At 53.0% G+C, this 26,090-nt stretch overlaps 1 protein-coding gene across 1 annotated transcript in view; it reads left to right on the forward strand.

Moving 5' to 3' along the window:
* Positions 1 to 26,090, forward strand: part of KLHL29 (kelch like family member 29) — a 203,321-nt gene that overhangs the window by 140,251 nt on the left and 36,980 nt on the right. Inside the window, exons 3-4 of the mRNA XM_006910266.3 lie at positions 4,123 to 4,264; positions 7,117 to 7,629. Coding sequence (XP_006910328.1) covers positions 4,123 to 4,264; positions 7,117 to 7,629 — 655 coding nt within the window. The remainder of the gene's footprint in view (positions 1 to 4,122; positions 4,265 to 7,116; positions 7,630 to 26,090) is intronic.

The following is a 26,090-nucleotide window of genomic DNA, read 5'->3' on the forward strand; positions in this document are numbered from 1 at the left end:
GCGAGCTTGGCTGGCCCATCGGAGCGCCATGGTGTCGCTGGGTGGTATTCATCTGATCGCTGGTCTGGTCTGGAGGGTCTGAGAGACAGAGGCAGAGGCTGCGAGTCCTCTTCAAAGCCTAAGCCTGGAGCTGGTGTCGTGTCACAGCGTCATGGTTCTGTTCCCTGTGGTGGCTCTCCTCCCTCCATCTTTCAAACCACCCCTGACCACCCGGATGCTGCTGGCCTATATGGCACCTTTGTGCCAAGTAGAAAAAGGTGCTCTTTCTGGGTGGACAAATTAGCAAAAAAGCAGCCCCTGTGGGCTGCCGCAGCTTCGTGGGTGCGCAGCCTGGTGAGCAAATGGTGCTCCGTGGGAGGAAGAGGACCTCGCCTTCTCGGCGATGTTGGCCTCCCTCGCTCCCTCTGCCAGGCATCTTCGCACAGGGCACCACCTCCGGCCCCGCACAACTTCCCCGACATGGAGCAGGCCCCCGGTGCAGCTCTGTGGGTGACGTGTACCTGGTTCTCCCCAAGCTGGTAGAGCACAACCCCGGGACCCTGGGAGGCTTGTTGCAGAGTGGAGGTTCCCAGCCCCCCAACCAGCAGGCGCTTCAGCCCATGCTGCCACCTCACAGAGAGTTTCATCCATTAAGGATCAGGGTCTTTAGTGTTCTTCAGTAGCTGAAAGAAGCACGATGCTGTCAGCCACCGTAAAAGTGTGACCTTTGAAAATTTACAAGAGCTCAGGGTTTAAAAGCTGCTGCGTTAATGATGCATCCCATTAGCATATCATTAAAGGGAAGCAGAAAGAAGCCTGCTCAGGCCAGATGATGGGCAGATAGGGCCACTTCTTGGTGCCAGGCAGGAGGAAGGCTCTCCTCATCTGCCTCTTTCTGCCAACTGCCATCATGTCACAGGAGCAGAAGCATGGCCAGGAACGCTGGGGAAAGGCCAAATGTCTGGGTGGCTTCACTGACGTCCCAGACGGTGGCAGCGGCAGTGGGTGAGGGGAGGCTCCCCCAGCCCTGCCTTCCTCCTCCAGCCTGAGCTGTTCTCTTGGTCGGTTTCTGCAGCATTCTCGTGTGCAGGGCGAGAAACGGAACTCCGGGAGGCCCAGCATTCAGGCTGGGGATGGCCCAGAGAGCCTTGGAAGCGTTTCGGGCCTCTGGGACTCTGAACCACAGGGGAGAGGCTTAGCGGGAGCCACATTCAGATCTGGAGCCGTGGACCCACGCAGTGACCCCCAGAAGCCCCCAGAACCCGGGGCTGTGTGTTTACCTTGGACCCGGAGCTTCTCTTTTCCTCCTACCAGGCGGAGCTGACTCACATCGCCAGACGTTCTTCTCCACCTGGGCACCCAGGCGCCTGGGCGAGGGGCAGACACCCGCGTCCGTGTTTTTTCTGGAGGGAGTAGAGGATGGAATGTTCGTGTCATTATTCTACTAAAATAAATAAAAATTCCTGAACTACGAGTTGCTCATAGCTTCAGCAGCTGCTAGTGCTGAGTAGAATACGAGTGGCCTTATTTATCTTTCTTAAAGGAAAAAAAAAAAAAAAGACTTTTTCTTTTCACAGCAGAACAAATTTTTTGTACATAAGAACTTGCTTGCAATATTCATGAAAGACGCAGCCAGGCAGCAGGCCTGTCGTAGCCACACCCAGCAGGGCTCCAGAGCCCCCCGTTCCCCCAGTCAGACTGGAGTCTAACTCAGCCACCGTTTGCATAGGCAGCTGAGAGCAGCCCCTTGAGGACAGACTTGGGCAAGGCCAGGCACAGAGCAGGGGCCCAGTGTTTATTTACTGAACAAACCAGGTAACCAACAGAGGCACAAGCCACCGAGCTGGCAGTACTGTTTTGGAACCAGGGGCCTGAACCCTCGGGAAAGTGTACTGTTTTTCAAGTTCGGAAACTCCCCAATGTAGAAAAACGAGAACTCTTGAATCTGGTTACCCACTCGCAAGGAGGAGACCTCGGCCGCCTCCGCTGGTGGCAGTGCCTGTTCTAGGGGCCAGGCCCAGAGCCTCTGAGCTCCCAGAGCCCTCCCCTCCCCTGCCAAGGTTCCAGGCTGGGCCTGGATGCCGATTCAGCAGGGCAGAAGTGCTACCGTAGGACCCTGAGAATCAAGCCTGCTTCTGGCCTGGGAGGCCTCCAGGAACTGGGGGCAGCAGAGAGGGGCTGCAGCACCCCCTACTGGCAGAACGGGTTTCTTGCCAGGAAGTAGGGTGCTGGTGAGGAGGCTGGGGTCTCCTCTCCACCTTCAAACTTCACCCCCAAATAGGGCCCTGAATGGGACAACGCACAGGATCCCCCCTACCCTAATGCCTCTGCGTATGAGGAAGCAACCTCTATTCCTCAGAACCACCCCAAGCACCCCAAGAATCAGAATACAGAAGGCCTGCAGACAGGACACGCTGGAAAGCTATGCATTTAGAGAACGCTGTAGAAGCCACACTATCGTTCTCTTGGTGAGTGTGGCTCAATCCCAAGCCCCCTCACCCACCCCAAGCTCCCATCCGTCCTACAGACGGAAATGGGGCAGGGGCTTCTCATAAGGAAGCTTGTCTGTCGAACTGTACTTTCCTCAAGAGAGTCACTCTTTTCCTTTGTTTCCTGCTCTGTTCACGGACACGAAGCGTGTGAAATGCAAGCCAGAGATAACGTGCAGCCTAATGCGATCAGCTCCGCGCAGCCCACAGTCCTGATGCGATGCAGCTCCCACCCCTCCCAGCAGGCCCCGCTGCAGGCTCTCGATGTCATCCGCCCCGCTAGGAGACATCTGCCCTCCCCACTCCTGCCCCCGAGTCAGCCCTGTGTGGGACCAGGAGAGTCTCGCTGGTCAGACAGGCCCAGTAGGGGGCGCTGCCCTCCTCCCCACCAGCCGGGTGACTGAGTCAGCTTCCATCAGAAGTCACAAGGACCACAGGACCACGGCCCTCACCTAAGAGAGGCCTGCAGGTGCCCCCTTGGTGCTCCCAGTGAGCACCCGTCTCTGCCCCTCACCCCACTTAACCTTTCGCCCCAAAACCGGTTGGGCTCTGGCTGCACTGCTGGGAGCCACAGTCACTCCTCCGATACCATCCCTCCTGAGACCGACACCCGCTTGCGCCCCAGATACCCCAGTCCTGGGCCCTCCGACTTGCTGTCTGGACGTGGGAAGGAGGAGTATTATAATTACAATTACAATAATGGTAATGGCCGTACTAGAAAACCTGGCAGATACAGGAAAGTGTCGACAAGAGAATGAAAGTTACCTGAGACTGACGTCCCGCTAACATTTCAGTCTTTTTCCCTCCCGCGCATCGTGTTTTACGTGGTGATGTTGTATTTGTGTCATTTTATGTCTTGCTTTGCTCGTTTAACATGATAGTGTCAGCGTTTTGCCATCTCGTGGAGAATTCTGAGCAAACGTGATTTTTCATGACTGTATACGACTCCACGGTTAGGGGGTAGCTCAGGGAGACCACTGCTGTCCTAATGCTTGTTCTCGCCCTGAGGTTCATTTTCCCATTCGTCTAAATATGTAAGCTGGAGAGCGAAATCCTGGAGCAGAGAGCCAGCCTCCTTCCTGAGCTGAGGGTCCGAGGGAAGGGGTGTTCCGTGCCTTCCGGCCCTGGTGGCAGGATTGGCGCTGTCCTGTCGTCGGCCTCAGCCCCCACCCTCAGTGCCTCTCCCATGGAGTGGGACTTCCGGGGCCTCAGAGGCTGGTGTGAGGGTGGCCTGGGGCCTGATGGTGGAGCTCTGGGAGCCGTTCTCTCACGTGTCAAAGGGCCGGGCACACAGTGGCTCCGAGGCTGGGCTGAGCACACAGTTGGTGCTCCGCATATGCCATGAATGTCAGCACAGTTTATTAAAGACCCAGGGGCTGGGAAACTTCACGTCTCACAGCGCAGAACTTCCTTTCCTTTGCGATTGCTCAGCCACAGATGGTGGCCAAAGAGGCACTGGGTTGGGAGCTTCTGGGAGTGGGAGCTTAGCAGAGGTCACAGCTGCTACTACTGTGCCCAAACGCCCTGTGATTTTCCCATGGGACTGGGAACAGGGCTGGGGCTGCGCCTCCGGCCCCACAGCTCAGGCGGCAGGACAGCTCAGGGGACGATCTTTTCCAGGCTGTGCTCATCCTCCTGTTCTGCTTCTCCCCAGGCCCCCGGCATCTCCAAAGCGGACAGTCAGTCCCAGGGACTCACGACCAGCATCCGGTGGGGGCAGACGCCCATCAATCAGTCCACACCCTGGGACACTGATGAGCCGCCCTCCAAACAAATGAGGGAGAGTGACAATCCAGGTGTGTACTTCTTTCGTGGACAGAGACACCTATACCTAGGGCTGGGAGGGGCGTTAAGGGCCTCCTGGGTGCCCCAGATCCTCAGCAGGTCCTGACCCACCAGCCCACAGCAGCTGAGACCTCAGGTTGCATTGAGGTCGGAGCAGGGCTCACTGTGTTTAATTTCCTGGGCAGTATCTGTGTCTCTACCCTCTTTCTCTGCTAATCAAGAAAGTATGCGGTGGGGGGTGGGGGTGAGCAAGGGAGTAAGATTGGCACGGTAGGAGTAACTTTAAATCTTCTTAGGGTTATTTTGAACAATCTTTTCCAAACCTCAGTACTCTGATCCATAACAAACTCCTCAGGTCACACCTGGCAGTGGGTTTGTGCCTTGTCAACAGTTACACAAGGATAAGATGCTCCATCTCCCTGGTACTGGGGATCCACCACTTCCTACAGCACCCAGGCCTTCTTCGGACAGCTGTGACCATAATGAAAGCCTTGCCCATTTTCTCCCCTCGGTCCCAGACCTCCCCTTAGGATACAAAGAACACGTCTGCTTGGCCCTCCATACCACAGCCCAGCAGACCCCTGGGGATCTGGTGTCTTCTCTTCCCCCTCCAAGTCTTCTGCGTGGTAAACACCCCAAGTCCGTTGGCCACGCCCCAGAGCCCATGGTTTCCAGTCCTTTCACCTTTGAAGGAGTTGCTCAGATCTCCACATTCCTCATTGACCAGATCCCAGCACACAGAGCCCACGTGTGGTCTGCCCAGCGATTCCTTCTTCCGGCCCCTCTGCTTTGAACCTTGCAGCCTTATGTCACGTCTGCTCCACTGGCAACCACATCACATACTGTCTCAACAGTAAGAATCCAGTCCTCTCTGACCCCTGTCCATCTCCTCACACTCTGGCTGAGGCATCTGGGTAATGGGATCTAAGGCCAAGAGCCAGACCCTGTCAATATCTTTTTGAGTGACAGGATTTCTTAGATTCCTGCTTTTATTGCAGACCTGTGCCCAACCCATCCCAATATTATGTCACCTGCAGATTTAGTCACGCTGTCTTCCATGTCATCCTCCAAATCACTAATAAAATGGTGAGCAAGGCCCGGCGCACGTCGCTGGATACAGCTTTCTACGTCTCCAGCACCCGCCGCGCCATTCCTTGGCTCAAAAATCAATTGATTCCATGGCACAGCATCTCTGTATCTTCATCACAAAGTTATCCGAGATCTCGCCAGCTGTGCGCGAAGGTTCGGATGTGTTTTTCCAGGCTCCCTGGCTAATCCCAGAGAAAACTGAGCTTAGGAGATCATGCCTTGTCCTTAAGACAACAAGCTGGCTCGCAGTGATAGCACCTCCTCTTCTCCAGGCTGGGGGCAATCCCCTCGAGGAGGCCATTCTAGAACGGTGCCGGCACTGCTTCGCCAACATTTGCCCGCTTCTGGTTTTCTCCAACCTCCCTCGTTACCAAATCGGAACTATTTGTCGCACGTCTTATGTGCCTTGTTTTATGTGTCAGCTCCATGCTCACAGCAACCCCGCGAAGCTGGTGTTATTACTGTCCTCTTGCAGGTAATGAAACTGACTCCGGGGAGGCTAGTGCAGGGGAACCAGGACAAACGTGCTGTCTGTCAGACCCCCAGCCTGGTTCTCCACCAGCAGGCCCAGCGGCTCTCCCTTTGAAGGGTTCCTCAGGACAGCGCCCACTGGTGGTTCGATCGACATCCTGCCATCTTGGCTCCTCCCCACCCTGCAATCTAACTTCCCTTGGGGTGCTCCCAGCCTCACCTTCTAGCCTCTGGGGCTGGTGGTCCTCTAGCCCCTGCTCTCCTTCCTCGGCTTTCAGCCCTCAGTCTACACTGCCACTCCACAGGCATCATGAACACCCAGGTGACGATTCAGGTGACAGAAGCCTAGATCCACACTCAGTCAGAGGCAACCCAGACTGGCCTTACTTATCACAGTATCTTCCAGTCTCACTCACAGGCCCGCCTGGGCCACCTCGGTCAGCTCAGCTCAGGCAGCCCTGGGCCCTTCTCTGCCCGACCTGGGCACAGCTGGTCTGGCATCTTGTGTTGGGTCTCAGGAGGTGTGTCTGGACCTCCTTGTTCAGCATCAGTTTCTTTAAAGGACAAAATGGACTTCTCCTGTTTCCCCCAGGGCTAGCCACGCGGAGGGTGCTTAGGACAAGGCCTGCCCCTCCCCGGTTCCAAGGCCGTGGAGGGCAGCCCCTGCCGGCCCTCGCACACCGCCCGCACCCTCCGCGATCCCTTTCTGCTCCGCGGGGCCCTTGCACAGCTTCAGCCCTGGCGCTCTTGCCTTGCCCAGCAAAACCCGATCGTCACAATCCAGCTCTTACCCCGGCACCCTTTCTCAGACAGTGATTCTCCAGAAAGAAAGGAAAAACACCAGCGTTTATGGAACATTTAACATGCTAGACGCTCTGCTAGTTTTTTTTTATTTTTTCCCCAAATACATCTTTCTCATTCAATTCTTCCCAGGAGACCTATGACGTAGGTGTTGCTAGTCCCGTTTAACTTGCCCGGGGCTTTTAGCTAGTAAGTGGCAGAGCCGAGATTTGAACCCAGATCTCTTTGAAGGTCTTGACTTTTTCGTCTCTGCTTTGTTGCCTCTCGAACTCTCCCAGGCAGGTGTGCCTTCTCCTCTGAGCCTTCACAGCCATCTGTTCATATGTTCCTCAGGCACTTATCCTGTGCTACAGTAATCACAGATTCTTATTCTGTGAGTTCCTGGGCACAGGTGTCTTGTCCACCTCTGTGACCCCAGCACCCAGCCCAGGGCCTGGAGGAATTGATATTTGTTGAGTGAGTGTATAACCGGCAGATGACATCTCTTCCATCTCCCTTGCAGGCACGGGGCCATGGGTGACCACGGTGGCCGCCGGGAGCCAGCCCGCCCTGATCGCACACTCCTATGGAGTGACCCAGCCTCCCACCTTCAGCCCGGCTGTGAACGTCCAGGCCCCAGTCATTGGGGTGACCCCCTCACTGCCTCCGCACGTGGGACCCCAGCTCCCGCTGATGCCAGGCCACTACTCGCTCCCACAGCCTCCCTCCCAGCCACTGAGCAGCGTGGTGGTCAACATGCCTGCCCAAGCCCTGTATGCCAGCCCGCAGCCCCTGGCTGTGTCCACACTGCCTGGCGTAGGGCAGGTGGCCCGCCAGGGACCCGCCGCTGTGGGCAACGGCCACATGGCAGGGCCTTTGCTGCCTCCACCACCGCCAGCCCAGCCGTCTGCCACTCTCCCCAGCGGTGCCCCTGCCACCAATGGGCCCCCCACGACTGACTCAGCCCACGGGCTGCAGATGCTACGGACCATTGGTGTGGGGAAGTATGAGTTCACCGACCCCGGGCACCCCAAAGGTAAGTCCTGCTGCCACATGCTCCCTGTGTGCCTACATCTGTGCCTCCCCCACATGGTCACTATGACACAGCATGGACGGGAGTGTGGTTCTTGGTGGCCTATGCTCTCCAGCAACTCCCTCACTGGCCTCACCCAACCCAGAGGTTGCAATAAAACCTCCTGCTGCCCAATTCAGCCTGGCCTCAGACAGAGGAGGCAGGGGAGAAGGAGGAAGACAGGAAAAGGAAGACAGGGAAATATGAATGGGCAAGAAGAGGAGGTGAGAGTCTGCAAAGTTCAAGGTCCTTTTGTCTCCAGCCCAAGCCCTGAGTCATTCTCACCTCTGACCCCAAGGCCAGGCCAAGTACAGAATGAGCAAGAATCATCTGCTCCTTCTTAGGGCTCCTTCTCCATCTTCTGCCCATGAGGACAGGAAGACTATGAAGCGTCTGTGTCCCTCCTCAGAAAAGGACCCTCCGCCAGGCCATCAGATGAGAGCGCCTCCCGGGCATTAGCTGAGGCCCAGGAGACGTTCCGAGACCATCCTGAGCCAGTTAATTTTTTGGTTGTTTGTTTCGAGGACCCCAGGATAGCTCTGTGAGGCTCCAGAAAAGAGCACCTCCAAGTTCAGCCTTCTGTTAACCCTCTACCCCAACCCCAGGGCAGTTTTCAAGGCAGATCCTGGAGAACAGAGACTGAAAGAGGGAGCACACCAGGATGTGGTTCTGAACATGAGCCCCCAGCCTGAGGCTTAGGGCAAAAGCCTTCAGTAAATAGGTCTCACTCTGCTGTCTGTCTGAAGGATCAGCCCAGCAAGATGCAAAAGGGGGCGAGAGGACCAGGGGCCACGGCTGTGAGGCTGACGGGGCTCATCTGCCCAGACGAGCTTCTCCCTTTGAGCTGGGTCCTGCTCCCACTGAGTGCAGAGGGGAGGCAGCCATGCCTGGACCCAGGTGCAGGCAAGAGGGATTACATGGCAGGCAGTCTGCCTGCTGGGGGATCCAGGCCTCGTTTGGTAGGAGAGGGTAGAGGGTTCCTAGGAAGCGTGGACCTCTGGGCTCGATTCACAGCCTCCCTTGCAACCCCTTGAGACTGCATCTTTGGCAGGGCCTTGCCTCCTAGCAGAGCAAAGACTCCAACCAGCCATTCTCTTCCCGCCTGCTCTCACGAATCTCTATCTTTATCCTTTTGGGTAATTTTCAGGCCTTGTCGAGCTCCCAACAACAAAGCTGTGCCTAGATCTTCATTGGGTTTAATTCCCAATCTGATTGCGCCCTGACCGCCTTTGTTTTAGAAATCAGCACTAGTCTTAAATGACAAAATTATAGAAAATTGCATCTAAATTCTGGTAAACTCTTGCTTTGTTTAAGATCTTTTTTAAAAAAAAATTGACTAAATTGATTTTTTGTTTGTATTGTTTTGGTTAAGCTTTTTCTCTTAAAAAAAAAAAAAAATCTTACTACCAGTTTATATGTTGCCAACTCTGACACACTGGGCACTGGGTGTCCCATGGCCCAAGGCACTGGATGGGCTCCCTTCTTCCCACCACAGGGGTCATAACCCCCCATCTCGAGGTTGTCGTAGGGCCGATGAAAAGTCTTGCTGACTTGCATGCATCTAGGAAAAGGACTTCTGTGCAAAAAGGTGACTGGCCCAGATGGGACTGGTGTCCCTGCTTTGGGGCTTAGCAGGGAACTGGGATCTGGCTCCTGGAAGCTGCCGGGCACAGGCACATGTCACCATCATCAGGCACCTGAGTCCATAAGATCAGGAAGATACAGTGGCAGAGACAGGCACGTGCAGTCCCCTGTGGGCACTAGGGCAGCGGGTCATCACAGAGCCACACCTGTAACAGCTCTGTGGGGCCAGAGGGTGTGAACCATCCTCTATGGTGGATCCAGGCCCATGGGCAGGTGGAGAGAAGACAGAGAGACCTTGATGGGATCCCCTCTTCCAGCCCCTAAAGGGTGGATCGGTGCTAGGTGAGGGTCAGGTACGGGGTAAGGCTAGAAAGTGTCCACAGCCCCACGTCTGGTGAGCCAGTGAGATCCCCCAGCTCCAACCAGTGACAGCCGGTCATGCTGACTTCCATAGTTTGCCAGCGAGCTGGCTCGTTTCCCAAGAAATTACATTTAACTCGCTTCTCTATATTTATGGCCCTCGTCAACTTATATTCAGGGTGAAGAAAGACAATGAAACAGGCACATACAAATGCCTCCAAACTCAAGCCTGGGTGGGTTTGTTGTTTGTTTGTTTGTTTGTTTTTTAATAATTTCTCCTTTCATTTCTAATCTTAAAAGCCTTTATCGCTAAAGCTATAATTTGTCCATCAGATCTAATGTCAAACAACTGCATATTTTTGAAAATGAGAAACCCGAATTTCGAAACCAAATCTTTGAAATTTGCCATGTGAGAATCACATTCCCGACAAGACTGTGTGGGTTTGGATTTGGGTCACTTTTAATTTTGCCCCACGGGATTCTACATCTCCGGAGCCCAATCGATTTCACGCTCCCGAATGACAGACAGTTGGCTCCGAGTGGGAACCAGGAGGCCCTGCGTGATGGCATCAACACGAGTCTGAACTCCACTTAAAAAAAAAAAATTTCCCCTTTCTCCTGTTCGCTATTTGAAACCTTGCCCAGCATTATAATAAGATCCGCCCTAGAACGCCTTGAGATCTAGCTAATTAAAGTCCCGCTATTTTTCCTACTATCGTTCGATGCGACAACCTGGCCTCTCGCGGGGTTGAGTAATTATGGAGCAATCCCATCCACGAGGAGCAGGTCTTGCCAGCCAGAGGGATGGGCCACTGGTATTTTTAGACTTCATTAGTGCTCTGATTTAAAATTTCACATTTTGTTTCTTGTAATTATCTTCCAATCGACTGAGCTAAAATTTCAGTTAGGGCTATTTATGTTAGTCTGCCTTCCCCAAAAAAAGGGTGTTGGGACTTTAATTTAAAACTTAACCAATTGAAAAATAAGGGTGGCGTGGAAATGCTCTTTGATTTGCAGTAGGTCAAGCGACTGTCTCTCATCTGTGACTAGAGAAGTGGCTTGCATGCAGTTCACTTTAATGAGTGTTATTTAAATGCATTGAGCACATATAGATTTTCTTAAGAAACTTATGAGATAAACCTTTCTTTCTCTAAGAACCATTTGAGGGTGGGAACAATCCGTGGGAGTTCTTTCTTATTTTTTTAAGATTATATATCGAAACCTAATTAAAATAGATTTCATGTGTGCAAAGTGATAAGGGAGGAAAAAAGAATTAGTTCCATTTGAATCCTGTTATTAAATACCTGAGCCATTTGTCTTGTTGAATTGGCACCCCTGAGCTCATCCATGGGCAGAGGTTGTAGCCAACCTCGGGCCTTGAGACCGCCAAGTCTAATAATGTCACTGCACCGGGACCCATGAGCCCAGCTGAGTGTGTCACAGCAGAGGTACAAGCTATTGATGTCATTCTTTCTACTCCATACCTTCTTCCACAAAGGACTTTTGGTGGCCAAGGCCCAGGGTGAGGAGCCATGTGGATTTCCAGGGCTGGGGAACCATGTGGTGGAGTGTGTCTGGCCCAGATCTCCTTGCCTCTCATCCTCGCCCTTGGACCTCCGCCCCTGGAGTTCTGTCTGTCCTCAGGCCACCTTCTGCTCAAACAGCAGCTGCCCCAGTCTCCACGAGTGGCAAAGACGGGACCTGCTAAAGATAGTTTGAGGCATAGTCGACAGCTGTGTGACTGGGGCTAGTCTCCTAACGTCTCTGACCCACCTTTTCCTCATCTTTAAAATGCAGTGACAGTCCACCCTCTTCGAGCATAGAGGAGGATTTAAAGAGACCACAGACATGACACTGTGACCACTTAACACCAAAAACAATTGTTCCATTGGCAGTGGCCCCAGGTCTGGAGAGTTCAGCGGAGAAAGAAGCTAGCGAGGGGTGGAAAGCCAGGCCCCCTCCCCAGAGCAGAGGAGGCGGAAGAAGCCCAAGCTTGTTCACCAGGCTGACAGCCCCTGATCAAGCCACTTGATGGGAGCTCCGTGTCCCGTCCCTAAAAGGAATGGGATGCATCAGCTTCCTGGCAGGGGGATTCGGGGCTGCTGCCCCAGCTGCAGAGCCCAGCATAGATCTCATCTCTCCCTCCCTGACCCTCTGACATGCCAGGGCACACTGCTCCCTCTGCAACCTCAATAAATATTCTGGAAGAAGCTAGAATGCATGATAAAGCTGTTTGCCCACATGTGTTTAGCCCAGAGGCACAAAATCTCCAAACCGAAATCATGTTCCCACAGACCTGTTCTCCCTGTGTCTGTCTCAAAAATGACAGCATGATTCCACCCAGGAGTTCCAAGTCAAAGCCTAGAGCTGTCCTTGACCGGCCTTGTCCCCCTTAGACACTGAGTCTGAAAACTCCTTGGATTCCGCCTTCTCTGGATCAATTCTCTCCTCTCTGTCCCCACCACCACCGGCCTGCATTGGTGACCTCCAGACCCACAGTGCATCCCTCCCAAGTCGAGCGTCTGGTGTGCGGGCAGGCAGAGTAGTCTTTGCAAAATGCACGTCTCATCCTGCCACTCCCAGTCAAATGTGTCCAATGGCCCGTCTCCTCTCAGGACAGTGCCCAGCCCTTGACCTGGTACTTCAGGGGCTGGCTCTTCCTGCCTCCCCCTTCATCTCTTGCCGTCCTGCTCACAGGCTGCTCCATCGCCACTCCACACCCTGGGTTCTGTCCTCCTGTACCCAAGCACCCCCACCGAAACACTGACCCCCAAGCATGTAAGACCTGAAACTCTGCCTCGGTTTCTTCATCTATAAAAGGGGGGTGGTATTTAATAGAACCTGCTTCTTACAGTTGTTGTGGTAATTAAGCAAGTTATTTTACATACAGCCCTTGGACTAGTGTCTAGCATGTAGTAATCACTACAAAATTGTCTGCTATTATTCTTTTTACTACCGGTATGAGGACCATCTTTCAGTGTCCATGGCCTCTTAGGAGCCCAGGGTAATGTGACAAAGCCAAAGACCAGCGTGCCTTCCAGAGTCTTGGGAGACTGAATTAACATCATTAACATCGTGATGTTCTAACACCTAGTTCCCAGGGGTCCACTCTGAACAGAAGACAGTTGTCTCTCTCCTCCTGGGGTAACACTTTCAATCCTTCACCATCACCTTAACAGTGGGAAGGAACCAGGCTGTTGCTGGGACCTTCCCCTTAATTCCAGGAGCTATTTGTCTTGAGAGGGTTGGTTCCTCATAACTAGTTTCAGGGACTCTCAACATTCAGCTTGATCTCAGGGTGACAAGAACTCTGCAGGGGCCACAACATTCAGCTTGATCTCAGGGTGACAAGGACTCTGCAGGGGCCACATCCATAGATGGGACAAATAGAATGACATCGCCTCTGTTGATGAACCAACCAGGGAGGGCTGCAGGCAGAGGGAGTTGGTTAGGATCCTGCGGCTGGCAGCCTGGAAGGTAGTGCTTGGGTAGAATTCAAATTCCACTCCCCAGCGACCCGTGAACTTATGCTAGAAAGGTGATGTCTCTAAGCCTCAGTTTCTTTGTCTGTAACGTGGAGACAATAACAGTGCCATCCTCACAGACATGCTTTAAGGATTTAATAATGTATGCAAAGTCTTAACACAGCAGCTAGCGCATAGTTAGACTACAGTAATGTTAGATGTTGCTGTTACTGCTGCTATTGTAAATTCTAAAGAATCCTGGAGAAGAAATATCGCCCGGAGCACGTCTGGCTCAGGACCTCCATTGTTTCGGAAGCAAGGTTGTCCATAATAATCTCCCAGATCTGATTGACACAACCCTCGACCCAGATCTGGAGCCAAGCCCACAGTCCCATTATTACGTTAACTTCCCAGTCCCCACCCCCAACATGGTCCCTCAACCAAAGAATAAGCATCCCAGAGCCTCTGGGATGTGAACCTCCATCCACACCAGGAGTTCCCTACCCGCCTGGACCACACGGCCCCAGCCCTGGCTCAGAAAGCCTCCTCCCCTTCACAGAGCTCTGTCCTCCAGGGGTTTGTTAATCATTAATTGGAAGGTTGTCTAGGGCTTAACGGTTTTGTTAACAGATCATTTGACGATGAGCGAACCAGGCCAGCAGAGAGATTCAGCAACGGCAGCCAGAACACCCAGACACGGTGTCCTCCTCAGCGCGGGAGGTGACCTCTGCACCCCAGCCTGGGTACACCCCTCTCAGGGCCCCAGTGCTCAGCAGAACACAGGCAGAACGGGGTGCCTGGGCCTTCTCCTCACTGAGCTGAGTACACAGAGCTGGGAGCAGCCTACGGGCTTTGGGCCCCAAACCTCTGCCGAGCATCTGCAAGGTTAGACACCCCCCCGCCCCCGCTCTGGCCAGAGAGCTGGAGACACTGCGGGGGATGAGAGGGTGCTCCAGGTGGGAGCAAAGGGAGGGAACGTTTCCTTCCCAGGGCTTTAGGAACTGGTGCTAACCCATGGCGGGGAGCCACCTCCCTGGTCTCAAGCCCTGTCCTCTCTCAGGAATGGGCAGGGATAACTGCCCATTATCACCAGCAGGGATAATCATGAGGTTTTAGATCACAGACCCTCAGAAGCCACTGAGGAACTTCAGTATGTCACCCCCCTCCCTGCTGCACTACCAAATGTTAATTGAGCTACTAATGTGCGTAGCATTAGGCACCTACTGTGTACAGAGCCCATGCTTGGCTTCTCCCAGGCAAAAGCTACAAGGCAGTGTGCCAGCTGCATGTCCCATACAGGCCTCGGCTCCTGCTGGACATGAAGCCCTGTGGTGATGCCCGCCGTGTGTCAGACACTGTGCCAGGCACTGGGAAGGACACTTGTCTTCCTGGAGGAGCCTGCACTGCACTTGGGGAGTCTAGGGGGTACCAGCAGTAAGAGCTACAGGGGCTGGAAAAGAGAGGTCAGTGTGGACTGGGCCTTTAAAAGCAGGCAGAATGATGGAGGGGAGAGAAACAGAAGGCAGGTACTTCTACAAATGCCAAATCTAGAGAAGAAGGCTTGGGATAAGTGCCAGGGACACAGAATGATGATTTCTCAATAAATTCATCTATCATAGAGTTACACACACACACACACACACACGCACACGCATGCACACACACTCAGCTTCCACTCACATGGTTCACAGGGCTTGTCCTGATTTGAGACAAGTTCAGCTACTGATTTACACTCAAGGGCCTAAGAATTGCATTCTCTGAATCTTTGGCACATGAAGTCCATTCCTGGACTTTCCCCAGGCTTCCTGCTGCCTTCTTTGCCTCCCCAGCCAGGGATGGCCTGTAAGGATCTATGATCTAGTTCCTAAAGCTATTCTCTTGGTCTTCATGGGCTTTGATCTGGGTAGCCATTGACCCCTGGTTGGGAAATTGGTGCACAGCCAGCATCCCGAAGTTCTTTGCAAACCTTTCTTAGGTTAATAGCAGCCTTCCTGATGCCTGGTCAGTGTTTAGACATCCAGCATGTGCAGTCTTTGCCAGGAAAGGCACACCCTGTCAGGTTGATCCCTAGGGGTTTTCCATTTTTGAGTCTGGGCATGACTTTTTGGGTTTTAAAATATTTTTTTATTAAGTATAGTTGGCGTACAATAGTATATTAGTCTCAGGCGTACAACCTGAGTTAGTGTTTCAACACTAATTGAGTTAGTGAGTGTAGAGATTCCACATTTACGCACCAGACAATGTGATCGCCACCGCACTAAGTCTAGTAACCATCTGTCGCCGTGCAAAGTGATTTCAATATCATTGACGATATTCCCTATGCCACATCTCCGTGGCGTATTTATTTTATGACTGGAAGTTCTGCCTTTTATCCCCCTTCACCTTTTTAATCCCCACATCCCCTCCTCTCTGTTTCCATGAGTCAATTTTTTTGGTTGATTTGTTCAGTGGTTTTGTTATGTATTTTTTAGATTCCACATATAAGTGAAATCATACAGTATTTGGAAATGAGTTTCGAGAGGAGGAGAGCTAGGCAGCAGTCTGGCATGCCAGCTGCCTGTCCCCATGGGATGGGGAGGTCGTGGTCCTCCAAACCGTGAAACGCAACCGGAGAAAACGTGGCACAGCCCTGGCTTCATGAGAAACAATTTGGCTGAAATTGCATTCCATTCAGGAGCACACTCACTATTCTAGAAATATAAAAGGTGAAAATCATACCAGCATAGTAGGTTAGGAACACAAAACATTGTGTAAATTGCCTGAGGGGGAAAGAATGGCTAAAAGGTTGCTGTCTATTGAAATAGTTGTCATTCCTGTTTTCTCAGCGTAATTCTCTTTTCCTTTAAAAAATATGTCTTAGAAGGAAGCCCAAGTGTTTTCAGCGCATCCCCAGGAATGTGCTCCTGTCGACTTCCTTCTCCCCGGGCAGCCTCCTGGGTGACCGAGTACAGCACTGCGAACTGTCTGGTTTTGCCCGCTGGCCTCTCGCTGCCTTTTCCTCCCCCCTTCCAAGTGACCCATCGATGTGGTCATTTCTCAGCATCTCAGACCCAGGTCTATACACATCCCAGGCAAAGAAAGACGTGTTAGGTGCTCACCATCTTCTGTGGGGCCAATGTCATGGGCTCTGTATTGGCGCGCTAGGATTGCCATAACAGAATGCCACAGCCTGGGCTGTTTAAAGAACAGAAACTGATTTTCTCACAGTTCCAGAGTCTGGAAGTCCGAGATCAGGGTGCCAGCAGGGTTGGTTCTGGTGAGGCCTCTCTCCTTGGCTTATAGATGGCTGTCTTCTTAGTGTGTCCCCAAGACCCCCTGATATGTCTTCCTTTTCTTACAAGGACACCAGTCATATTGGATTAGAGTCCCGCGCTTATGCCCTCATTTAAATTTAATAACCTCTTAAAGGCCCCGTCTCTAAATACGCTAGGGGTTAGGGCTTCAACGTATGAATTTGAGGGGGCACAATTCGGTCCACAACTGGCCGCATGTCAGTCTAGCTGGCAAATGGAAAGGGTAGCCCCCTACCGTAGCACAGGCACTACGTAGCTACAACCAATGCGTGACTTGACTGGATATGTTCAGTGGTTTATAGTTATTTGAACTTTTCTATAAATGCACTACTATCGTTTTTACCACAGTTCACCTACAAGCTGCTCACTCGACTCCCATTAACTGACAATTTTCCATTATTAGAATACTCAATATTTGGAGTTGACTTTTTATTTCCATAGAAACTTCATGTTGGGAGGGATCTCAGAAGCCATCTAGTGAGGGAGGAATCTGTCCTTCACCAGGGACTAAGCAGAAGCCATTGATGCTAAATGGTTTATCCTGTTAAATGGTCAAGAGCTGTCTTCTTGTGACTTCCATGGTGTTGCCCTCTGGGGCCATGCAGAGCAAAGCTTGTCCCTGTTCTACATGACAGCCCTTCAGATTTGTGATGGTGGCAGAATTTCCTTTTCTGCAGACTAAGTATCTCTAGTGACCTTTGCTGCTCATTCTTTACCTTGCTGGGGTCCTCCCTGGTCATGCTCCAGCTTGTCAAAGTGCCTCTTAAAGGGACACCAGGTGGCAGGCTGGGTGGCCCAAGGGAGAAGAGACTGTCACCTACTTGGTCCTGAGCAATCGCACTGCAGATAGTCTAAATTTTCTATAATGATCATGACTTATTTGTATAAAACACACACGAGCACACGCATGCCCACTCCGACCTCCAAATTCAGAGAAAAAGGGGAAAAAATTTCACAAAGCTCCTCCTTTCTACTACATTGGTTTCTTTGGGGTCTCCCTCCTCCTCTTTCTCATCAGGGTCAAGATTACCGATCACCCCCTTTTTACAGAGTCCCCTATACTTCTGCATCTTTTTGTACCTAGGTCTTGGCCATGGCAGCCAGTCAAACTTTCCATTGCAAGGGCAAACTCTAACTCAGGCTACGGGACGCTCACGGCCACTCTCCATGGCCGGGGGTTTCTGAACGTGCCTGCTGAGTGTGCCCTCCTGAGCAGCGTCTCTGCCTGCCCTCCGGGTCTCTACAAATACTGGGGGACTGTTTTGTTGTTGTTGTTTGGGTTTTTTAATTTGTGGCTTTTAGAAACCGCCCTTATATTTTGGTTATTCCAGTGAGTTGAGGTCCCTTTAAAGAGCCGGCTCCTTCCTGGGAACATGAATATCGTTAGTGGTCACCCATGCTTATCCCTTAGAGTCCAGAGCACTTTCGAGAACCAACAGCAGCCTAGTCAGCGTGAGAGAATGCCCCACTCTCTAGACTGCAGAGGCCCTCGGAGGCCCTTAAATTAAGGAATCGTTTCAGAACCTGCTGCAGAGGCCCTCGGAGGCCCTTAAATTAAGGAATCGTTTCAGAACCTGCTGCAGAGGCCCTCGGAGGCCCTTAAATTAAGGAATCGTTTCAGAAATTCTAGTTGATCCCAAAACGATTCCTATGTTTTCGGTCTTTCTTCTATAGGAAGGCATTCATCACCTTCTTGGACTACACAACAGTTTTATGAGGCAAGGTTTCCGTGGTGTGGGCAGCGACTCTAGGATTCCTCATTTAATGTCATTCGTCTCAGAGAGCAGAGAAGTAGACATGCGGTTTCCCCCTGGGTCTGCAGTAATCACACCAACCAGGACCGTAAGGCTGGTGATCTCGGGCTGTGGGTCAGGGGCCGCCATTCCAGGGGAGCCGGTGGGCAGTGCTGGTAGATGCAGCCATGTCTTCTGGAAGGGCGTGGAGTGGGTATTTCTTATATTCATCATATATTCACTTTGTACTTACGTAATTTTGGCAGCTGCCATTTGTAGATGGAAAACCGAGGCTTGAGTAAGATGCTTGCCCAGGGACAGGTGGTGGAGCAGGAGTTACAGTCCGTATGAAAGCCGCCTGCCTCCCATGCCCAAGCCCTTTTCCCCACACCACCCGCTGAACCTTCCTGGTTGCACGGGTATCGCCACTAGGCGAAGTCTGGGCTAACGATAGGCAAGTCCCACGATGACTGTCTATGCCTCCTACAGTCACGTGTCTGATATTTGTCAATATAAATTGGTGATTCTTGGGTTCTTTCCTTATCTTCACAAGGCTGTGTGATGGATGGGTGGGTGAGTGGACTTCGTTCCCAAAGTAAATCCACGAGGGACAGTGGGCCCTTTAAGGAAGCTGCACTGGACACCATGGAAGCCACTGGAGCTTGGCAGTCAGGTGGCCCTGGAGCTTCTTTCACTCTGCTACGTCTCTCATGCCTTATACAAAGTATTGCCGATGCAATAAAGTTAATGGGGCCGATCATCCTACGAAGGAACCAATTCCGTGCAAAGATGATACATCTTTGAAGTTAATGAGGTCTAGTAATTGAACTTACACCCTTTTAAATGAATGAAATTCTTGAAATCTACCAAACGGCAGCACATCCATATCTCTGTCGCCGATGGATGAGAGGCCACCAGGGCAGAGCCCTGGGAACTGGCTTCCTGCTAACATCTAACGCGGCCTTCAGCTCTTCGGAAGCTCAGCAGATATCATGTCTGGTCAGCCATTCTTATCCTTTGCAAAAGCCCCAAGTCAGCCCAGTATAGCCACAGGGGCTGGACCACCCCGTGAGAAACAGCTCAAGGGAGAAAGTGAGAAAACCGAACCACGGATCTCTTGAAGGGTGTCCACCCGGCCCACAGCCTTTAGAGCCGGCCTCAGGATTGGTTGGGAGAGGTGCACGAGAGCACAGCTAGACTGCCCGTCCTACAAAAATGGCCACTGCACAGGTGGACCTGGGGCTGGGTGGTGCCTAGGCCCAGGAAAGGTGAGCAGACAAGGTTCCCAGGAAGTGCACACCTAAAGCCCGCCAAGCGGAAACACAAGGTCTGGCTGCAGACCGAACAGGGACCATCGCGCCATGGCCCCCGGGGGCCCCGGGTGCTCACCAGCGCTCCGGCCCCCTTTCGGTCCCTTCCCCAGGTAACGCCGCTCACAGTTGCCGAAGAGCACAAAGTGATACTTGTTGTGCCCACAGTACATCTGCTGAAGGCAAAACTTGTGTTTATAGCCCTTCACTTCAAAAGACTGGCCGTGTTATAAAAAGAAAGGGACCATCTGTCCCTCTCCTGGACCCCAGCGCCTCTTGGAGAAGATTTCTGTGCAAGAAAGCGGTGAGAAGTCAGCGCTGACTTCAGAGAACTATTCTGAGGCCGGAAGAGAATGGCGCCTCCCGTTGAAGGGAAGTCGAGGGGACAGATGAAAGCGGCTTTGTGGAGCCACGACGGGATGGCAGATGCTGGCAGGAAGAGGACGGCGGTGGCCCGATGGCACTGCCCAGATGCTCCGGCTGTGCAGAGGACCAACTGGGAGGACTGAGGGATGTGAGGGCAGGCGAAGGGGAAAGGCCGGGAAGCATCGGGGACCCCAGGAGCAAGCGTGGAAAATGTCAACGCCAGATTGCACATATCTGTTGCGCAAAGTCAGATGTCATTGCACCACCCCACTTGTCCAGCCTTTCTTATCCGAAAAGCCCTTTAGGACAGTTGAGCATGTTGGGGGCCGCCTCCGTTCTTCCTGAGTGCTCAGGAGTCTGGTCTGCCTGTGCGGCCTGCTCAGAACTGGTCTGCCCCAAGCTCCCCAGGACCAAGAGAGAAGGTCACACTGAGAGGCTAGGAGAAGCTGGTGGGCGTGGAGGCGGGGCTGAGGTGAGCTCGGAGAGGGAGTGGGAGTGGAGGGGACTCTCAGGGGAGGAATTTCCCGGCTTCCTGGCCACACTGTCCCAGGCTGGGCACCTGACCGCGCACTCAGCGCCTTGCTCCAGGCTCTTCCTTCTGGCCTTTATTCTGGCTGTTTCAGTGGATTGGTTCTGAACGGGTCCTGCTCCCACTCCTCCCCACCTCCCACAAAGATAGCATTGGTTAAGAACATTGTATACATTTCAGGTGTACTCCGTTATGGTTCGATACTCTATTGCGCTCATCAGCAAAAGTCATTTCCTTTTTAAAAAGAATCCTTGCAAACTCCAGAAAGCCTTGGTCTGTGAACCTCTAGGCTTGAGGCTTATTTTGTTTCAGATCAAAACCTGCTTTTCTTCTTAGCTTCTGTCCTGGGGTGAAAATGAGGGGAGGGGAGCTGGAGGTCAGATGTGGGGGTCCCCTGAGGACACCCCTTGTTTCCTTTCCTGCTTATCCCTGACAGAGAGCCCCCAATGGCCCATCTTGGGGTAAATGAATTGAGAGCTTTCCCTCCATCCTGGGGAGTGTTCACAGATTCTCATCCACATTCTTAAATGCACTGAAAATTCCCCCCACTTGGGCGCACGCATTTAGATTCTAAGGATGAAGGCAGTTCCTGGTGCAGTGTATTCAAGGCTCCCAGATCCTAAAAGGTCACACTCCTTTTATTCTTGCCTCTTTTCACTTCTTTTCTGTTCTTATTGATTTCTTTGGGCACATAAGAAAACACAGTAGGTAAAGCCTGCTATCTCCACTGAAATAAAATATTCTGCAGTCAAACCACACACCATAAAGAAATAATTGCAGTCTGTATATATTGCTAATGGACATCTCTCAGCAATTCCCTGTCTCATAAGCTTTAAACACAGACATTAGTATAAATATGCAGAAATCCCCATTCGGGCAAATTACTCTGCATTTCTGAACAGAAGGAAGATTAACCATGTGTTGATATCTTTGAAGGAGCTCAGCAGAGCAGGAGGAAATTCACTGGCCCTCTCTGGGACGGACACTGGGACTCCATGAGGCCTAAGAGACGGCTTGGAGGCCTGGCTAACATCTCTTCCCTTGGGCCTGGGAATCCCCTGGAGCACTGAGGGCTTGGCCTCAGGAGGAGGGCACTGGCCCCCACCCTGACTGGATCAGCTTCACTTGAACTGCTTAGTCACCTAGATGTCCTGCTTCTGGAGCCTTCCAGGCTTCCCCAGGCTCTGGCAAGCTTCGAAGCAGAGATGGGAGATGCATCCTCTGAGCAGCCTGGCAGGAGCCCTCAGGGGTCCTCAGGCCTCCGAGGTGAAAGGCCCACGAGGAGCCCTGGGGAGGGGTGGAACCAAGGCCTACAGTCTCCCCATCTCTGGCCCTTCACCCTTGGCTCCGCCTCCCTTGCCTTGCTCACCCCCATCAAGGGTCCCACACTTCACCACAAAGTCCAACACAGGACTGAAGGTCTCTATCTTCTGGGACAGCCTGTGCCGGCAGAGACTGAGCCCAGCAGGAGCTCCCGGGGTCTGGAAGCAAAGCCTCTCCCTTTCAGGAATCTTCCTCGAATCCTGGTCAGCAGGATGGGGAAGATGCCCCTGTCAGCACAGTTTGCTGAGTCTGGGGGTGACGGGGTCTGGCCTCTCCGACTGCTTTGGACAAGAGGCAGCAGAGCTGGGAAGGGCTCCTCACAAAGAGCCCCTCCATGGGCTCAGCACAGGCCACCGTGTCCCCTTTATAGACAGAGACTAAAGGCTCAGTTTTTCCCTGGGCTGAGCAACTGTGGACGAGTAAGGGAGGCGGGCGTCCGGGGGGGCTGCCCCAGGCACTGTGGGCCAGCCCTGCTGTGGACGTGGGAGGTGAATTATAAGCTAGTCAGGAATCACCGCCGAGCCGAAGCTGGGGCGCCTGGCTCCCATATGTCTTCTGGTTATTTTGTGTTCGCCTGCCTTGCCCACAGCAGAATTGAATGTGGAAGGAGAGGCAGTCAACATTTACATTCTGAGGCAGAGGGAAGGGTGTAGGGCCTCTCAGAGCTGGAGCCGCAGCCTCGAGGCTTTGCTTGTGGCAGTAAAGTCTGGACAGGACGGGCGGGGGACCTGGGAGCAAGGCTCTCCTCAGCCCCAGACCACTCATGAGGCTGGGGTTTCTGGAACACCTGGGTTTTCATGCCAGAACAATGAGGCGCCAGCCACAGCCAGAAACAGAAGAGAAGGGAAAGATCGGATCCTCTCTTTAGCTCACCCCAATGTACACCTAGGATGCACTCACCTTTCTCACCAGCCAGCATCTTGATGGTCTGTTTTCACATCTGTCTACCCCACTCAATTGTAAATGACTTAAGAACAATCCCTCCCTTGGCCGATTTAGCAACTTTATGTGAAATTTTAAAAGAGATCCTTTCTCAAGACCCTTGTCCATCACCTACCAGAAAATTGTCACAATAACTAAAGAAATCCGTGACGACGGTGAGGTGAATGGTACCCCCTGGAGTTGTGCGATATGCAACTTGAGTGGCCTATAAGTAGCTCACTGAGGGCATTACCTTCGGGGCACACTGCTACGCATGCTGCACGTACTGACACGTTTAATTCTCACAGCAACCCTTGGAGGTGGAGACCGTTATAACCTCCATTTTACAGATGAAGAAACCTGGGGTCAGAAACATGAAGTCCACTTTGCCAGGTTACCCACCTGGCCAGGGACAGAGTCAGGACTCCCGAGCCTTGCCCCTGGCCCTATATGCACTAGTTCCAGGTCTGGCCAGGAGGATGGATGCCCAGCAAATGTGTGTTTGGTGTAATGACACAGGAAGGGTCTGGCTTCAGCTCAGTTCAGCCTTCCCTCCCCCACACTGAATCTCTGCCTCCCCGTTTGCAAAATGAGAGTCTCAGAGGTTCGAGGACACTGAGTCCCTACAGAGGCTGTTACAGGTTGCCATGCAGTCAGGCCAAGGAGGTGCCCAAATATGGGAGCCCCAAGCCCCCACAAGAACATATCAGCTCTTCCTCGCCAGGGCCTTTCAGACTCAGCCCACCTGACCAGCCCCCACGCCCCTCCCCCATCCAGGAGGGGAGGCCCTCCTTCCCACCTGGGCAGCCTCTGTGTGGTCTCAGTTCTATTTCCCACCCTTTGCTCTGCTGCCCACCCCTCAGGGCTCCCTGGGTGTCCAGGCAGCCCCCTCACGTCCAGGCAGCCCCCTCACACGCACGCACGCACTCCACAACCAGCAGTCTCTACAGTGCCCGTCTGACCAGGCCCTGTCCGAGTCGAAATTGTCCCGTGGTCCTCATTTCTCACTAAGCCCCCTTATCTGTCCCTCAAGTCAAGGCGTGACTCTGGTCAACCCCACTGCTCTCCACACCCCATGTCTCTGATTCGCGTAGATGCTCCCACCAGAGCTGATGCAATGAGTTCTCCTTGGGGGAAAGTCAGGTGTGGCCTCCTCAGGGTTCCCCAGCACTGTGCCCAGACCCCCTGCAGCTGCCAAACGGAAACCAGAGGGCCCTCCTGAGGAACCGTAGAAAACAGAGCATGTATGTACCTGTCAGAGGGTTCTGAGAAAGACAGGGAATTCCAGGAAAGTGGAACATTCCATCCCTACAAGGCTGGCTCTCACAGCCAAAAAGGGGAGAGGGACTCAGGTAACTGTCTTCCCATCCCCAAGCCCATGAGGCTCCAGGCCCCTGGGAATCCAGCTCTTCCCCCCGGGGCAGGTAGCATTGGGGCTGGAATGAAAGCTTGGGTTGATCAGAGGCATCCAGCCAGCCTCTGCCCTGGTCAGTCAGTAGGAAGGAGAAAAGCCCAAGCTCTGAATGTTCGGCACATCCAGGGGGCCCACCTGGGAAGGCTCCAACTGTATCCCAGCCCCCAGACAGATGCGCCTGCACACATGTGCCTGGCCTCCCTCTGCAGGCATCAGAGGGCCAGTTTTCCTCTCTGCTGAGCTCTAGGTGGGAGGGGAGGGGTGTACAATCTCCATCTGAGACCAGGTCATTTATCCAGAAGGACTTGGTCCTACCAATCTGGGAGTAGAGATTCCCACTCCCCACGCCCCATGGACCCTTGTCCTGGGAAGGATGTCCAAAATCCATGAGCAGCACCCCCTGCCAGCCGGGAAGGAGGGCAGAGAGACGAGTCATGAGACCTGAGGCTCTGGACAGTCATAGCCGGGAGCTCTGGGTCCACCTGCAGCCCAATGCATAAGCGAGGACACCTCTCTGCGTGACTGTGCTGCCCAGCCCTCCTGAGCCAGCTGAACTGCACCTGTCCTTGAACAGGAGGAGTCAGAGAGGTCACCAAACATCCTCTGGAATCCGGGCTTTCAATCTTTTTGTTCATTAGTGCATCCCCAGTGCCGGGAATGTGGTAGGTGCTCAAAAAATACTTGCTGAATGTATGAGTGAAAAGTGACTATCTATAGCTAAAAGTGACCAAGTCTGCCCACGGTACTGAAGCGTAAACCCCACGGTGCTGAGGGCAAAGAGGACAGGAATCCAGGGGGACAGAACAGTCTGAGCGAGGGCATAGAGGCGGCTCCAGAGTTAGGCCATCTTAAAGCAAAGGTCATTCGGAAGAAAGTTGTCTCCTTTCTATGATTTTGTATAACTTAATTCAAATGTTCTGCCCTTTGTCACATTCTCTCTTGTCCAGATACTTTCTCAGGGTTTAACATTATTATCTTAGTATTGCCCGTGGTCATAGATAACTCACTTTTTGATGGCTCCTTGCCCTGTGTAAGACCGCATCACGCTCCTGGGCAGTGAGCAGAGTTCCTTTCTCCTGAGTGTGATATCTCGTGAATCTCAAAAGGCTTCAGCCATATAAGTCCTTGGCGATTTCTAAGGCGGCAGCTTTCTGGGGTAGTGCAGCTTCTGGTCTGTGGCCTTGAGTTCACCATCCTCCTCCCCTGGGTTCTCAGCCCCGCCCAGTGGCCCCATCCTGCCTTTCCCGAAGGCCTGCGGTCCCTTCACCACCTGAAGTCCAGAGCCAAGGTCCCCCATCTGGGCATTGCCTTGGCCCCTTTCACCCAGCCTCAGGCTTCTCCAGGGAATCTCGCCCAGCTGGCCCCACCAGCCAGTCCTCCAGCTTGCCTCCTGAGCCTGCTCTACCCAGACCTGATGCTTGACAACTCTCTCCTTTGTCTGTATCATGACCCATTTGTGGTGCTCCTTGGACTCCAGGCCTCATCTTCCAAAGTGGCTCTTAAATCTTCTTAGACCCCTGAGCCCTGCCCTGAAAAAAGCCGCTTGGGCAAACAGGAAGCTGCAAAATACAGCAGTTTAAAGCTGTAAACACAGGGCTTTGAATTAAGCAGAGTTTGATTCAAATCTTGCTTCTGCCACTCTGTTGCCAGGGACAATTCATTCTCTCAGACTCATTTTCTGCATCTGTAAAATGGGGACCATCAGTCATAGAGTTGCCTTGAGGATTAGAGAAAATGATCATGTCATTCGTGAATCTCAGAGGGTGGCAGGAAGCATGCACCCTAAGAGCTTTCCAAAGTGCCAGCGCTTCCTCCTTCCCCGCTCCGATCCCCCCACTCCCTAGCAAAGGGCGATGGGGGAAGGAGGGCCATTGGGTATATATGACTGGTATGTAGTCTAAAAGATGGCTGAGGGCGCAAGAGGCAGTTAAAGTGCCCCTTGGCCCAGCACTTGACACGTGGTAAGCAACCCGGAAAGTTGGCTTTGGTGCTTTTTCTGTCCCGGCCTTAAAACCCAGAGGAAGACACAGACCTAGCCCTGAGTCGGAGGCGCCTGCGCAGGGGTGAGCGCTCGCCTCCGGGGGAGGGAAGGGGAGGGGCGAGAGGGAGGGGCGAGAGGGAGGGGCGG

This window comes from Pteropus alecto, unplaced genomic scaffold (genome assembly GCF_000325575.1).
Source record: "Pteropus alecto unplaced genomic scaffold, ASM32557v1 scaffold61, whole genome shotgun sequence".
Classification (NCBI taxonomy): Eukaryota; Metazoa; Chordata; class Mammalia; order Chiroptera; family Pteropodidae; genus Pteropus; species Pteropus alecto.